General features: G+C 55.3%; 3 protein-coding genes and 1 non-coding gene across 4 annotated transcripts; 3 read left to right on the top strand and 1 right to left on the bottom strand.

Annotated features, from left to right (window-relative positions):
* Positions 1-275: 275 nt before the first annotated feature.
* SPBR_05761 (serine/threonineeeee-protein kinase) lies at positions 276-2134 on the bottom strand (the record flags this gene model as incomplete). Its single annotated transcript, XM_040764024.1, has 4 exons — positions 276-450; positions 518-1262; positions 1332-1383; positions 1592-2134. The coding sequence occupies 4 exons, from the start codon at positions 2132-2134 to the stop codon at positions 276-278; spliced, it is 1515 nt and encodes a 504-aa protein (XP_040622139.1).
* A 1367-nt stretch (positions 2135-3501) lies between these two features.
* SPBR_05528 (AP2-associated kinase) lies at positions 3502-7214 on the top strand (the record flags this gene model as incomplete). Its single annotated transcript, XM_040763791.1, has 3 exons — positions 3502-4483; positions 4554-4651; positions 4722-7214. The coding sequence occupies 3 exons, from the start codon at positions 3502-3504 to the stop codon at positions 7212-7214; spliced, it is 3573 nt and encodes a 1190-aa protein (XP_040622140.1).
* A 695-nt stretch (positions 7215-7909) lies between these two features.
* On the top strand, positions 7910-7981 carry SPBR_09474. The gene has a single exon. It is a non-coding gene; the product is annotated as a tRNA-His (tRNA).
* A 4383-nt stretch (positions 7982-12364) lies between these two features.
* SPBR_05507 (sodium/potassium-transporting ATPase subunit alpha) lies at positions 12365-16482 on the top strand (the record flags this gene model as incomplete). The annotated part of the gene is made up of 5 exons (XM_040763771.1): positions 12365-12609; positions 12700-12773; positions 12851-13739; positions 13810-15600; positions 15849-16482. The coding sequence occupies 5 exons, from the start codon at positions 12365-12367 to the stop codon at positions 16480-16482; spliced, it is 3633 nt and encodes a 1210-aa protein (XP_040622141.1).
* Between the last annotated feature and the right edge of the window lie 156 nt (positions 16483-16638).

The raw sequence follows: 16638 nt of genomic DNA on the forward strand, positions 1-16638 counted from the left end.
TGGCATATAATGCCAACCAAACAGCAATAGAGCCGCCGTCACGTTGAGTCCAGTGTATCTCCCACAGTGAGCCCCAGTGTGTTTGTTATGGGACCAAAGGAACGTCGGGCGCGCCTTCCCTTTCACGGCATTGGGCTGGATTCAGCGACACGATGACGCGGGGCAGGAGCGGCCTATTCACATGAGCGCCTGGGAGAGCGCATTCATTGTCTTTAGGCTATTGCTAATTAATGGGAGTTCGCCGAGTTGCTTTTTGTTCTAGATAATACTCTGTATTAGGATACCTCTGCAAGCGGTACAAACTGCAACAAGCACCTTTGCGCGAGCGGCCGAGACGAAATCAGCTGGTCCGACATCTCCATGGCTTCGGGCGTCATGGATGTCTCGGGCGCTGTGGCAAAGCGCGAGTAGATGCCGCGCATAAGAATCTTCATTTCGACGAGAGCGAGGCTATGAGGTAGGTTAGTATGCCCGTCCACTATTGTCCGAGTAAAATGGAGTGCCGTCGCCAACTTACTGCTTGCCAATGCAGCCGCGACCGCCGCTGGCAAAGGCAAAGAAGGACCGCTTGCGATCTGCGTCACCGTCAGAGACCAGCCAGCGGTCGGGGTTGAATGCATCTGGGTCCGGGAAAACGGCGGCATCCATGCGGTGGACCGAGTAGGCCTGGCTGCTGACGACGGTGCCGGCAGGCAAAAAGAAACCATCAATGACGCGTCCGTCAGCTTGCTGCTCTCCGCGCGCTGCCGACCGGCCCCAAGTCTGTCCTGGGACGACGCGCGGTAGTGACATGGGAATGGCCGGGAAGCACCGCAGGCCTTCCATGATAACGGCGTCTAAGAATGGTAGCCGGTCAAAGGGAAGCGCGTCGGCACCCTTGGCTTCGTTTTCGACAAGCTCACGGCGCAGCCGCTCTTGAAAGTGGAGAGACCGCGGTGTCGACAGCTCCCACATCAAGAAGCAGAGAGCATCGCCGGTCGTGTCGATCCCGGCCGCCATATGGTCAAGACTCTCGGCCGCTGTGTCGAGGGCGTCGAAGCTGCCAGCGGCAAGCCTGGCTTCCTCGTCTGTGGAGCCTTGCGCATTGGGCTGCTGCTTCTCGTGCATCCGAGCAAGCAGCGTAAAGTGGGCTGCGTCAGTTTTGGCGGCAGTCTCGAGGACAAAATCGTCGGCGAGCGGCGTCTCTCGGGGCTTGGCAAACCAAGTGAGGACGGGGTTGATGATGGCATAAAAGGACGGACTGTAGAAGCTGACCAGTCGGTCTGGGTGCGGCACACATTAGTAAATCACACTCGGGTTACGTCTTCGATGGCGGAACGTTCATATCATACTCTGAATGCTGTCGTCAAACGTCACTTCCCGCATGATATCGGCGTCAGATTCCTTGCGAAGTGAGTCGGAACCGTAGGGGTGGAAGAGATGGTGCGTAACACAGTCAAATGCATAAGCGTGAAGGGCTGCTTTGTTAGCTGAAATTCACGTCCTGGAGGTACCGTTTTGACTGTCGTCTCAAAACTGACCGAGCTTCAGGGGAAGTCAGCAGTGTCTTCAGTATTTCAGTTTTCCGTGACCAGATATTGCAGCCACGTACGTAAATATCCAGAACACCCCCAGCAGCATTCTTGCACAGCTCTGTAAAATGCTGTGCCCGCTCCTCGATGCCGGCCAGTGCTGGGCCACGCATAATGTTGCTGTTTGCGTATCGGTCAGCCAGGATCCGGCGACGACGAGCGTGCGTCTCTTTGTCCAGTGTGGTGAACATGGTGCGCCGCCCGTACACCGTGAAGAGGTCGTAGAAGTCGGTCTTATCGTAGCCGCTGCCGGCCGAGTTGTAGATCTCCTTGACAGCCGCTGCTGAGGCAAATGAGACTTCATCCGGAGCCAGACGCACCACAGGACCATAACGCTGGTGGAGCGCGTGCACATAACGGGTGCGGCCACAGCGAAGCTCGTGCCATCGCAAAACAGCAGACGTGATGATGGAGACAGGCGGTCCTGGCACGCGCCGCAGTGGTGAGCGGACCACTCGAATACCGGTGTAGCAAAGAGGGAGCACGACGAAGAGTAAAGCGGCACATCGGAGCATGGACATTGAGGTGACTGCCTCAAGTAGCGACTGCGGAAGGACCGCCATGGTGGAGGGATGCTGTGGCTTTGTCAGTTTTCGGAGGCCGAGGTTGGTCTCTCAGGTAAGGCAACAATGGCACAAATTATAGAAACGATGGTGAGGAACAGGTGACAAGCACACACAAATTGAAATCAGCAAAATGAGGTCGGCAATAATCGGTACTGGAAGCATACGCTAACACAAACGCTGCTGATGGTTGAACGCTGTCACCTCTGGCTTGCAGACGCCGTCTGCTGTCCGAAGTGTGCCTCGTCAAGTGTCTTGTTACATATTAGGCGGAGGGGCTTTCTGTGCGGAGAACACTAACTGCGAATAGTAGGTGCTTGCAACTCGAGCTGTTGGGATAAGAGATGACAGAGATGTCCGGTACAGTCCGAATGACAACATACTTCACACGCGTAATTTGACTTCATGCCAGCTTCGATCAGGCCAAGACAGGTTATTTGGACCTTATGAGTCTCTGTGGTTTTGTGGTCCTCGTCGCCATCACCATCGTCAGTATGCGGCCATTTTGCAGCACAGCCCAACTTACACAATTCAGCCAGACGGGCCGGCACCAGCTGGCAGTCGCCCCACCTCTGACGCCACGAATGCGCCATGCTTCCAACTGTCCTGATTCCATGCCTTCCCAGCTTTGATTAGCCGCTAGCCTGGCGCTGCTCCAGCAAGGCAGCATGAAACGCCGCCTGAGGAAGGCGCCCTGAAAGCCTCCTTCTTGCCCTAGTATTTCTCACGACGACCACAGGGAGCAACCTTCCCCATTGGCACACTTGCACCTTCCCTGGTTCCTCAGCCACACAGACGGGAAAGAGGCCATCGTATGCAATTGCCATTTCCTCCTCCTAGTTGTCTTCCTCATCAATATCGTCGAATTTGACTCCTATTTTCTGCATCATTTGCCTCCCTTCCACCCTCGTTTGCCGCCTCGCACTGCATGCCGCGATGAGCCTGCTTTAGGCTCCTCCTGTGCTTTCCCCTTCGCTTCGGCCAATGCCGAGTTCCTTCGCTCCATTTCGTTGCTCGGCCGTCCTTCTCCCTTTGGCGTCGATTCGTCTTCGAACCCCGTCTTACTCTTGACGATCTGTCTGCCACGCCGGCGGCGTTACTCACGACCTGTACCCCCAGTCCACCGGTAAACAACACGTCGACGACAACACGAGTCACATTCAACAATCTCCACAGCTGCCTAGCACCCTCTCGGCCCACGGCCCACCCCCAAGCTCTCGAACCGAATCCGCTCTCTCGGTCCCTTTCCCTGTTTCCTTTTCGACGTCGCCGTTTCTCACGAACATAAGACTTTGCCTTTGCCTCCACCGCTTCATTTGCTTCGCATCAAACGCGCATCGTCACGATAACCCAGAGACTGCCAAAGCATGGCGTCCCACGGCCAGGCCATGCCGGCGTCCCGGCCCGGCCAGCACCGTTCGCAGCCGCCACCGCCACAATATCACAACCAGCCGCAGCAGCATCACCACCACCACCAGCAGCAGGTGCCAGCTGCCCCCCACGGCACGGCACCACAAGGCACCTTTGCGCCGGGCACCAAGATACAGGTTGGCAGCCATCGCGTGGTCATCCAAAAGTACCTTTCCGAGGGCGGTTTCGCCCACGTCTATCTCGTCAAGTTGCAGTCACCGATTGACGGCACCGATCTCGCCGTGCTCAAGCGCGTTGCCGTGCCCGACAAGGATGCCCTGCGCAGTATGCGCACCGAGGTCGAGACTATGAAGCGCCTCAAGGGCCACCGCGCCATTGTCACTTACTTTGACTCGCACGCCTCCGAGCTTCGCGGCGGCGGCTACGAGGTGTTCTTGCTCATGGAGTACTGCGACGGCGGCGGCCTCATGGACTTTATGAACACGCGCCTGCAGCACCGCCTCACGGAGCCCGAGATCCTGTCCATATTTAGCGACGTCGCCGAGGGCGTTGCCTGCATGCACTACCTCAAGCCGCCGCTTCTGCACCGCGACCTCAAGGTCGAAAATGTTTTGATCAGCAAGGGTGGCAGCGGCAAGAGTGGCGGCAGCAGTGCGCGCCGTCGCTTCAAGCTGTGCGATTTCGGTTCCGCCGCACCGCCCAAGGCGGCACCTGTGTCCGTGGTCGAGTGCCGCCTCATGGACGAGGACGTGCAGAGGCATACGACTCTGCAGTACCGCAGTCCCGAGATGATCGATGTCTACCGGCGGCAACCCATTGACGAGAAGTCCGACATTTGGGCGCTGGGTGTGCTTCTATACAAACTCTGCTACTATACGACACCGTTCGAGGACCAATCCTCGCAGCTGGCCATTCTCAACGCCAGCTATCGGTTTCCGAGTCACCCCACCTTTTCTGACCGCTTGAAGGCGTTGATTGGTATGGTAGTTCTGCTGCCATTGGTCGCTTAACCACTGTAAAAAACCGTAACTAACATCGCACTTGTTAGGTTCCATGTTACGAGAAGACCAAGGCGTTCGTCCAAACATCTACCAAGTCCTCAAGGAGTCTTGCGCCATGCAAGGCAAAGACACTCCTGTCAAAGATGTAGGTGGTCTCCATGGCGCGGTCATGTTTCCCTCCTCGAACCCCACAGTAGTATCCTAACAGAGTGCAGATCTATTCCGGCCGATCACAATCCGAGCCGCGAGGCGGCGACACAGCCTCGGCCGCCGATAAGAACTCTGTGCCTGCTCCTGTTGTTGGTGCCGTCTTCGCGCCCACATCCAAGCCACAGCAGGCCATCCCCGACATCGTCCCGATGCGACGGGGTCGTCCGACAGCAGCACCCGTTGGCCAGCCAGCAACGTCGTCTGCCCAGAAACCGAGCGCCTCTCCAATGCGTGTCACCAAGGGCGATCCCTTTGCTGCCCTTGACTCCAAATCGACAATACAGTCTGCCGACGAGCTGTCCAACAGGTTTCCCACGTTGGATCAGTTCTCCATCTTGCACGACCAGGGCACGCGGTTCAGCTTCGACGATCAACAGGCCGCGGCCGGTGGATCATCCGTTGCAGCGTCTACCGAAGCAGACAAATCCAAGGATTTGAAGCAGAGGGTGACTGAGCGTCTGGCAGGCGATGCGTTTGTTTCCGCTCCGCAACCCACGGTCAACACAAAGTCCACACCGCAAGCTGCAGCCGCAGCTGCCACGGCGGCCGTAGCGGCCGGCAAGGTTTCGCCATCCATGGCTAGCATCACGAAAACTATATCAGACCCAGTTCGGCCAACAAACCGACTGCCTAGTCATATCGACGCGTCTTCCGAGAGCTCCGCTAAACCAACAGCGCAAGTACCGCAACGAGCGTCAGAGATGAGCCGTGCATCGACGATCATCTCCAGCACGCCCGAACTCCAGGCCATTTCTGCGCAGCGCGAGCAGAAGCCCAAAATGGTGTCTACAGGAACCATGACGTCTCCCTCTCCGACACCGCCGCCACCAGACTTGCCCAACCGGATGCCACATTATCAGGTCTTCCGCTTCCCACCAACAGACCACCATAACCCCAACCGCGCGTCCAGCCTTCCTCGAAAGCCATACCAAGACTTGAGCGGTGGTGGCTCCGGTGAATACAGCCAGACGCCGCCGCCGCAGCTGCGGACACAAGCCCAGGCAATGCACATCCGGCATCCATCCTCGTCGCGTCCGTCGCTGGAAGGCCAACGTCCTAACCCCGACTCGTTGGAGCCGGTCACAACCTCTGTGCCCTCGTTGCCGAGCCGCCCTCGGCCAACGAGCACGTACCTCGAGTCGAACCTGGACTACTTGCGTGAGCGCGAAGTGAGTGGAGGCAACGCCGGCCACAGCGATTTCAGAGCTCCGTCGGTCTCGCCTCGGCCTGGCCTCGATCACAACAAGAACAACGGCGGCAGCAGCAACTGGGACGAGACACCCATTGAGTCAAATGTGGACTATCTTCGGTCGATGGAAGAGCAGCCTGATAATAAGCGCGACCGTGGCCTGGCCAAGATGAGCGGCGGCAAGCGGTCGAGCATGACGGCACTTGCAGGCACAAAGAACCTTTTTGCTGGTAAGTTCGGCGACGCTTTTAAACGGTTCGAAACAAGCACGGGCGGCAGTAGTGGCAGCGGCGGCAGGGACAACAGGGACAACAACACGGCGGTTCCTGGTCCTAGTCGCACGCCGTCGCCCCTGAAACAGCTTGAGCGCAACGACAGCAGCTACGGCGGCGCTGGTAGTGGCGAACAATACCGCGACGATCCCTATGACAACAACGAGCTGCCGCTCGAGGTGACGGACGACATGCCACCCGAGGTACGTCGCGAAATCGAGCGTCGTCGTCTGTCGATGGAGGAGAAGCGCGTGGCTGCTGCGGGTGCCGAATACCGCCAGCGCCTGGCTAGGGTGGACACGGGCCCCACCTCGCTCTCACGGACGACAACCAGCTCCAGCAGCGCGCCGGCACCCATGCCGCTCCCCAAGAGCATGCCCAAGAGCATTGGCGGCGTGTCGCGTGCTGTGTCGATACAGAACCGCGTGCAGAACCTGTTGAGTGAGGCGCAGTCATCGGCGCCGGCCACCCGCACTGCTTCGGGTTACGGCCACTTTACGGACGACGGCAGCAATGCCAGTGGTGGCGGTGCTGGTGTTGGCGGGTCGGATTCGGTTGCGCGCTCTACACCCGTCGCCAACGCTCGCGGTAGTTTCGACGAGCGGCCCGAAGTGCGTAGGAAGCCTGTCCTCGTGGGCCGGAATTCAATGACCATATCCGACGACCACAAGCAGCACGGTGGTCCTTTGCCACCTAAACCGTCGGCCAAGCCGAAGCCCATGCATCTCAACAAGCCTCTCCCACTGATCGGCAAGAACAACAACAGCAACGCACAGCCAGGCTCGCCGAATGCGGCCTACCCTGCGTCGCAGCCCGTCAACGCGCGCGGTCCGGCTACTCTGCCAAGCAAGAGCGGCGCTTCGGGATCGCAGTCAGCCTTGATGGCGCCCGATCTGCCCGGCCAGCCGGTGCTCGAAGGCATGTCGGTGCAGGACCGGGATGACTATATCCGCGACTTTACACGACGGTTTCCGAGCCTGACGTCGATTGAGATGGTAGAGCGGGACCTGTCTGCCGAGGACGCGCATCGGCAGTGATTATGACACACACAGCGTATATACGTCTAAACTCGCCACCCGACACTCATGCACATATATACCAATGAGCTTTTATTTATACAAGTGCCTTTTTTTCAGCTTCTCTCTTGTGAATTTTACGAGGCGCAACTGATGTTCTCCTTTTTGCGTGCCGGGACCTTTGTTATAGATCACGAGGGAGAGCCACGCTCTCTCCTATAATTATTAAACCATACAGTTCGCTGTCGCTGAAAATGCAGTTCAAGAAACATCGCAGTAAAAGCGAGGATGCAATAAATGCAATGCTGAAATTCAAAAACCCAAGGGTTACGAATCGTACTTGACCGATGCTTGTCAATGTTTGCGGATCGCTTTTGTCAGGGGTTTTGATGCACCCGAAAACACGTCACTGTTGGTGCAGTAATTAGAAGAAGAGGGGTTACAGGGGCCCAGATACTACAGCGGGGACCGCCAGCCAGACAGTGGGCGATGGCATGCTGGACTCTGCGATGGAAGAACAAAACAAGACGACATAATTTCTCACCGCCGGTTGGTTCTTGTCGTGTGTACATGGCCGCGACGTCCTCGCCAAGCGGAGGAGACAAGTGGAAAATACGAACATGTTCCTGCTTCCTAATCACGGGTCCCCATTCACAGGCGGTCTTGGCTATTAGAGCCTCTGGGAGGGCCGAAAGACTCCACAAATACCACGAGAAGGGGTTATGGTTTAGTGGCTAGAATACTTCGTTGTGGCCGAAGAGACCCGTGTTCGATTCACGGTAATCCCACAGATTTGTTTTTTTGCTCATGACAACTACGGACATTTATGACGCTTGGATTGATTTTGTTTTCTTTTTATATTACACCAACAGTATCTGCTCGCATATCTGTGTTGTATTTTTTGAGGTCAGCTGAGTTGCTTCGCAGACGTTGGCGTGGCGGTTTCTCGATTTGCCAATATATTATGTGTGCCTCATTTTGGAGGGTTCATTGTTTTGTGAACTTTGCTTTTATTTCATCTTGTTTTTATTATATCAAATGCTCCTTTTCATAATATCTTTTCCGACAGCTGTTTACTTGTTTTATTTCTGATTTTCGATTTTATCAGCTTCAAAAATACTATCTTTTTTCCCTAATTTCCCTGACAATTTTTTTGATCGCCTCTTTATATAAAATTACATCGCCAAACATTTTCTACGTGTCTTCTGCGTCATGCCCACTTTGTTTCCGTTTAGTTATCTATTACGACATTGGAGCTGAATATAAAAACGCATGTTGTCCACGGAGGACGATGTAGTTGAGGGAATCTTTTCGTCTTATTTTCACGCTTGCGGCATTAAAACATATCGTCAAAAATTCTCCATATTGAATGCTCGTTCTTCTGCCAAGCAGTATCTGGAGCTATCTTCTATCCCATCCATGCAGGATTAAAATTCGAGCCAAAACCAAAAGATGCGGATTAGTTTCGCTGGTAACATTGGGTCCCTGAATTGGAAAAGAGAAACATGTGCCCACATGCCATACCATTGCAATCAAGCCAATGATGGGTCGGGTACCCTGGCCGTTACCGTAGCAGTGACGTACCGGCGCTAATAAGCTGCAAGACAAGCTCCAAACAATCATAAGAGGAGGAGACCAAAGTCAAGCCGCCTGGTGACCTGTGCGTGGATTATTTCATACGGGAGTATGTCGTAGACTTCTTAGTTATTTTATTTTTATTTCTTTTACTTGGATATGCATCCTCTTGCGCTGCTATGGAACATAAACTCTGCTTCAAAACACCTAGTCCTTCGTTCATCTCTCTGTTGTATTATGTTTATTCTGTAGATCATTGGTACTGTTGAAGATTGGTCCACCAGTTTTCGGGATCAGTCCTGGTTGTATCAAGAGTATAAGATACGAAAAAGGTTCATACCAGACCACAGAGAGAGTTGGTCCCTAGAAAAACGATCGTACGCTTACGGCGAAGAATCCGGCCTCACTCTCTCTTTGGCTTCCAATGCCAACGCAAACCCATCTTCTTTCATATTAAACCGCCGCGCTACCGGTCAGCGTGTAAATTTGGGCTGTACCGTTCGCAATGTAAAGAGTAAGTCGTGCAGCATGCTCCGTACATCTCATTCCTGTCTGGTATGCTATGCATGCGGAATCAGCACGGTCGTGTTTATTAGCCTTGTTTTGTTTTCTTTTGTGTTCTTGCTTTCTTTCTGGTGGAACGGGAGAAATCACGACATACGGCGTAAGGAATAATAAAACGTCGTCGAGAAGGAGGGACGAGAAGAACGAATGTGAGGGAGGCGAGTGAGCTACGAGCCACAGTTTACATATATGCCGGACGAATACGACTTAATTTTTCCACTTGGCCCTCGCTTCGTTGTGCACAATGCAGTCTTCTCTGCGCCTTCACATTTCCAATGTTAATTACCGAGTAAGACGACTGTATGTCGTATGCCGTACTAGCACCTTCATAACTAGCTCACCAAGATTTCCTGTTTTCCACGCTTTGCGACTTTTTCTCGTCCCTAATTAGCACTTTCTCACCAAATCCGGGCCTTTTCTGCTGCGTCGCGGCTGGGCTACCTTTTCATTTTCCTGCTTTTTTTTTCCTGCCTGCCGCCCATTAGATCGCTCGTCCTCTTTTATTATTTTTATTTTATTCTTGCCCGGTCTTGGGCCTTTTTAATTCTGGGTCCGCCACGTGTGAATCAAAGAAGCATAGCCACCCGCTGTTCTTTATTGTCCCTTTTGTTATTAGTCCGGTTGACCATTGGCAAGTCCATTGATTTACACCACTTTTCATTCTCCCACCAGTCGTTCTGAGACCTCAACGTCCGCTCTTCCTTCGACCTATTTGACTCTTCTCGTTCTTCTCTCGCTTTCCCTTGCCAGTCCTGCCAAAACAACGAGCAAATGTATGCAGCCATTTATTGTGCAAGCCAAGCACCCAATACGCATAATATTCATATAATTTACAACACTACGTCAGTACTTACCTGCAGTCCATAGACACGCTGCCCTCCCAGCTCTCCCATCGCCCTGCAATTTCTAGCTGCTGAGTCAATTGACAACCACACGACATTACGTTCTTGTAAATCAACAAGCATCCAAAAGTGAAGCTTTTCGCATCATCGTGACCCTTTCCCACACATTTGCACACGCCACACACCTAAAGCAACCCTAAGGCAATTAAGGCAAACAAGCTTCGGGAACTAGTGGGTCGTGCCCCGTCACCTGCGTGTGTGTGTGATGTGCGCGTGTGCATCTGTGCTGCGATGCAGGCAATTGCCATTGTGGATCGAGTACGTTGTCCCGTGTGGTACGCTATGAATTGCACCCTTCGTCTTCGTTCTCCATTCCGTTGGCGACGACTCTCCTTCCTTGAGGTCCCCTCGCTTGACCGTTGCTCTGCTGACGGGGAGGCCTCCATTTGCGGGCGATGTACAACATACATTGCACGAATCCCATGTCTCCCTCTCGCTCGTCTTCCTCCTCTCTACTTTCCTGCACCCCGTCTGGACGGAAGCGAAAATGAGAAATATAATAATTTGGAAAACATTGGCGACTAGGCTTTTCTCTCCGGCCTGCCATTTCCGATCCTGAAACAGCATGGATGGCGACAGAACTAATCGCCGAAACCAAACACCGTCGTCTTTCTATGCAACATATCGACCGCAGCGCATGGTGACGTCTCGAAACCGTTAGCAAACAGCTACCTAAGGACACGCCTGGGTCATCGAATTTAGGCATATGCCACAATTCCTTTCCTGTTTGGGGCCTTGCCGTTCATCCTTTCATTTTTCTCTTCTCTTCTCTTTTCCTGGGCATGCGTGTCAGTTCTTTGATATAATTTTTGCGCTGGAGCCGCCGCATTCTCGACCAATAGGATGCTCGCCTTTTCGAATCCTTCTCGTTTTCTCGTTTTCCTTGCGACTCTGCGACTTTGCAGCTACGAGGCACAGCCCTGTTCATGGGTCATGGCCGGCTGGATAAACGATCCGAAGGCAAAGGGCCTTTTCCCCAACTAGCGGCTCATCTGCCGTGCAAACAGGAACGACAATGGGACGCACAATACGACGTAGTGAATTGTAATGAAAAGGGCGGTCTCTTCTTTACGCGCGTGTTTGGCGCATTCCCCTCCCAAATTCCTGTTTTGTTTCCCCTCTCGATTTTTTTATTTTACCATTTATTTATTTATCATTTTATCATTTTTTTTTATAGTCTTGCCCCTTTGTTTGACCCTCTTCTTTCAACACCCACTCAGTCCCCGTCGCTTGACCCTATCTGGATGGACTCGTCCTGTTTATCTTCTGGTCGGCGCAGCGGCGCAGAGTGACAAGAGACCCATAGAACATCGCCATACGACCTTTTTCATGTTTGTCTTTGTCGGTTTGCCCTTCCTTCAGGCTGATTTTCCGATGTATTCTTTATACAGAATTTAATTTCCTAATTCAATGATTCGACCGTTGCCCCAGGGCGGTCTATCTCGTCGTTTCTCACCACTTGGAACGACGACATGTAAATGCCTCATCGTAACACACGGTGACTATACTTTGCTCTCTCACGGCAAGGCGGTTCCAGTTGCTTGCAAGGACCAGAATGGACACAACTCGCGTACCAGCCATTTGGCCTCAAAGAAGCAAGAAAAGCAAGCTTTCCCAGGGTTTACATAACTGTAACGTAATGACAGAACGACTGACAGCTCCAGGAACGAGTTTCCTCATTCTGCAAAGCTTCATGGAAGGGACGAGAGGGATGAGAATAGACGGTCTAAGCAAGACTGTCACCAAATAGGACAAAGACGACATCGGATATGCAGACAATGTAGCCAAGACATACAAATGAGGAAATAGGGGGCCGTATAGGATGCGTTGTAGCGTGGAAGCACAAACATTGATCGTCTATCATGGTGATGGCCCATTGTCACAAAGAGGCGTCACTGCCGACCAGGCATAAATATCTCTGCCAGCCTTCACCCATATGGTCTTGCTGCCTTTGATGTGAACAACAACACCCTCCATATTACTTTTTCCTTTCGTCTACAGCCCTTCCCTCAACACACACCTCCCCTCTCCGCTCCCACTCCTTGTTGCGTCTTCCTTCGGGTTGATTTCTCCGTTTTCTTCCTCGTCACCGTCTCATTCCTATCTTCCTCCCCCCTCGCATCCTTCAAAATGGTTGTTGAAAACACGCTCATCTGGCAAAAAGCCGACGACGAGGAAAAGGGCGGTGTCCGTGCCTCTCGCCATGACCGATTCGCCTTGGAAAAGGGTGAGGGTAGTGATGAGAACGACGATGGCTCGCCTTCGTCTTCCAGTGGCGGCGCCCGTATGCGCAATAGGTCGACCCGTCAGCGGTCACGCTCGTCACGCCGCTCCATTGACCCATCTGCTGCTCTTCCCATCCAGTACCGCACACTGTACGTACCCCTATACATGCCCCTATACGTGCCGCTCGTTACCATACCCCAGGTGAGGTATGTGATGACACGCACACTCACATTGCACAGCTCCCAGGACATTGATGATGCCGAGCGCCAGCGCAAGGGCGAACAGGCCAAGGCCAAGGATGCCATGGTGTCGAGTACGTCGTCTCCATCAGCAGTGAAACAAGCATGTGCTTCACGTGTCTTCATCTCTGACAAAGTGCTTTCCTCTTAGAATTCGAGGCCATCGACTGGCACAAGATCTCCTCGGCCGAGCTCGAAAAGCGCCTCGACACTAGCATCGTCGCTGGTCTGTCGGCCGACACGGCCAAGGACCGCCTCCGCGCGCACGGCGCCAACGCCATCTCGCCCCTGCCCAACCCGTGGTTCGGCAAAGTCGTCGGGTACTTCTTCAAGGGCTTCGGATCCATCCTGGCGGTTGGCGGCATCTTGGTGTTTCTGTCATGGAAGCCGCTCGGCGAGCCGGCACCCGCTGTTGCCAACTTGGCCCTTGGCATTGTCCTGATTGCCGTCTTCCTCATCCAGGCTGCCTTCAATGGCTGGCAGGACTGGTCCTCGTCGCGTGTGATGCAGTCCATCACCGCCATGCTTCCGGCCTCGTGCCACGTCTTTCGCGAGAACGGCACCCAGACGGAGATTGCCGCTGCCGACCTCGTGCCCGGCGATGTGCTGCTGCTGACGGCCGGCGACCGCATCCCTGCCGATGTCCGTTACGTGCGCGTGTCGCACGACATGACGGTGGACCGGGCCGTCTTGACGGGCGAGTCGAAGCCGATCAAGGCCAGTGCGTCCGAGGGCCGCACGGCGTCCGCCAGCGACAACTACCTCGAGACCAACTGCATTGGCCTGCAGGGCACGCACTGCGTGACGGGCACGGCGCGCGCAGTGGTGGTGGCAACGGGCGATTCCACCGTGTTTGGTCAGATTGCCAAGCTGACGAGCACGCCCAAGGCGGGACTGACAACGATGGAACGCGAGATTCTGCGCTTTGTGCTGCTCATCTTTGTCATCATGGTGACCTGGATTGTCGTGCTCGTGGCTGTCTGGTATGTCTGCCTCTTCCTGTGCATACTCATTGCCCTGGTCTATCAAGCCTTGGGACGGTAGCGTTTTGTTTTGGTCTTTTTTGTGGCCGAATAAAATCATGTTGACACTTTATCTTCTTTTTTCCAGGGCCGGCTGGCTGCGCAAGGCGCATCCCGACTGGATTAGCGTGCCGATGCTGATTGTCAGTGCCGTCAGCGTGGCCATTGCCTATATTCCCGAAGGCCTGCCCATTGCCACGACGGCGAGCTTGACCATCACGGCCAATCTCATGAAGAAGCATCGTATCCTGTGCAAGTCGCTCAAGACCGTCGAGACGTTGGGCGCCGTGTCCGTCATTTGCTCCGACAAGACCGGCACTCTGACCAAGAACAAGATGTACGTCACCGACTGCTCGCTGGGTGTCACGACCTACACCACCGACGAGGCGGTGCTGCTGGCTGAAGGTGCCGCCGCCTCCGCGTTCCCGTCGCCCTTGAACCAGCTGCGTGCTGGCGCGGGACTGTGCAACACCGCCGAGTTTGATACAGCCGCCGAAGACAAGGATGATGTCGAGGCCAATGGTACCAAGAAAGAGCGCCGCATCTTTGGTAACGCCACGGACCAGGCCGCACTGCGTCTCGCCGACAGGCTGGGCCCCATTGGTGAGCTGCGTGCCGCCTGGACCACCGTCGCCGACCTCGCCTTTGACAGCAAGACCAAGTACATGGCCACCGCCCTTGCCCTCGACGACACCGGCAACAACAACAGCATGGCACACCAGTGCCTGACCCACGGCGAGGTGGTGGACAGCACGTTTGGGAAAGCCAACCGCAGTGCGCCGGCTCTGCCGCTGCCTGCCGTTCAACAGAACACGCTCCTGTTTCTCAAGGGCGCTCCGGACATGCTCCTCGACAAGTGCACGCGCATTGTGCAGGCGGGCGTCGGCGAGGGGGGCAGCAGCGTCGTCGCCTTGACGCCCGCGACGCGTGCCGCCGTGCAGCAGACCAAGGACACCTGGTCCGTCGAGGGCCGCCGTGTGATTCTCGTCGCGCGCAAGATTCTTGCTCCTGGTGTGCTCGTCAGCGGCGCCGCGGCCAAGAACGACGAGCGCCTCAAGAGCGAGGTGCACGCTGGCGCGTTCACGCTGATCGGCTTGCTGGCGCTCATGGACCCGCCACGCGACGAGATCCACGACGTGATGCAGACGCTGCGCGGCGCCGGCATTCGCTCGGTCATGGTGACGGGTGACTTTGGTCTGACGGCGCTTGCGATTGCGCGCCAGTGCGGCATGGTGAGCACGCGTGCGGTGCACGGCATGGCCGATCTGGTCCGGTCCCCCAGCAAGAGCGTCGGCGCGTCCAGCGAGAAGACCGACGCGGCACCGTCCGCGGCTCGCAAGTGGGCTGCCAAACTGCATGTGGCCCGCGCCGACGCTGCTCCGATGGATCATCACCTGCCGCCCACGCCCCCGCAAACAACGGCCCTGCTTCTGACCGGTGCCGACCTGCTCAAGGTCAATGACTACCAATGGGACCAGATCTGCTCGGCGACCCACTACCCGGAGATTGTTTTTGCCCGCACCACGCCCGACCAGAAGCTGCGCATTGTTCGCGCGTTCCAGGCGCGCGGCGCCGTTGTGGCCATGACGGGCGACGGCGTCAACGACGCACCCGCTCTCAAGGCTGCCGACGTTGGCATTGCGCTGGCCGGGGGCTCGGACATTGCTGTCGAGGCTGCCGACATGGTGCTGCTTGGCGGGTCGACGTTTGCGAGCGTGGTCGCGGCTGTGCGCTATGGCCGTCTTGTGTTTGACAACATGAAGAAGATCATCGCGTACCTGCTGCCGGCCGGATCGTGGTCTGAGTTCTGGCCTGTGTTCACGAATGTCATTCTGGGCCTGCCGCAGATCCTGTCGTCATTCTTGATGATTATTATTTGGTGAGCTTATTTCGTCGATTTTGGGATTTTGGGATTTTGGGTGTTTTGTTGGGACGCACTAGATGGTGCCTTCCTTGTAACGCGCTCCTTCCACATTGCGACCACTTGCACCTTCCCTCTGTCGTTCTCTACCTCCTTCCATTTCAGCCTTGTGCACAGTTCCTTCCCTATCCTGTCTTTCACCCCTCTTCGGCGATCTTGTCGTCGCGATCTTTTCACGTCGGCTTCACTTGCTAACTCATCTATAGCTGCTTCACCGACTGCATCGCTGCTATTGTTCTCGCGTACGAGACCCCCGAGGCCGACCTCCTGCTGCGCCCACCCCGCAACCTGCGCACCACCCGCCTCGTCAACTGGCAGCTCATGTTTCATGCGTATGGCTTTGTCGGCATGTTTGAGGTCGTCCTCAGCTTCACCATGGCCTACTGGTACCTCGTGCGCCGCGGCGTGCCCTTTGGCGAGCTGTGGCTGTCCTTTGGCAACTACGACGCGGCCTTTTTGGCCACCGTCGACGGCCTGGACGGCCTCACGGCGCGCATCAACGAGGCCAGCTCGGTGTATTTCATCACCCTCGTCGTGCTGCAGTGGTTCAATCTCATGGCCGTGCGCACACGCCGCCTCTCGCTGTTCCAGCACCCGCCCGCGTTCAACAAGGCGACGCAGAACCTGCTGCTGTTCCCGGCCATTGTCTTGTCGCTGGGCATCGCCGTCATCTGGCTGTACATTCCGCAGCTGCAGGTTGTGCTGGGCACGTCGGGCGTGCCGGCCGAGTACTACTTCTTGCCCATGGCGCTGGGACTGGGCCTCCTGGGCCTCGACGAGGCGCGCAAGGCATCGGTGCGTCGCTGGCCCAATGGCCTTCTGGCCAAGATGGCCTGGTGATAGTGTGGGGGAAAATCGAGATGTTGGGTTAACGGTCAACCCAGTTTTGGTGTGTCTTCATTTCTTGGCAGAGATCGGCGCCTTTACACGTTGGTCCAATTTATAGTCTACTTTCGTATTCCCCCATATTATATATACATAATATCTGTCACATCT

Source organism: Sporothrix brasiliensis (genome assembly GCF_000820605.1).
Source record: "Sporothrix brasiliensis 5110 chromosome Unknown Cont15, whole genome shotgun sequence".
NCBI lineage: Eukaryota > Fungi > Ascomycota > Sordariomycetes > Ophiostomatales > Ophiostomataceae > Sporothrix > Sporothrix brasiliensis.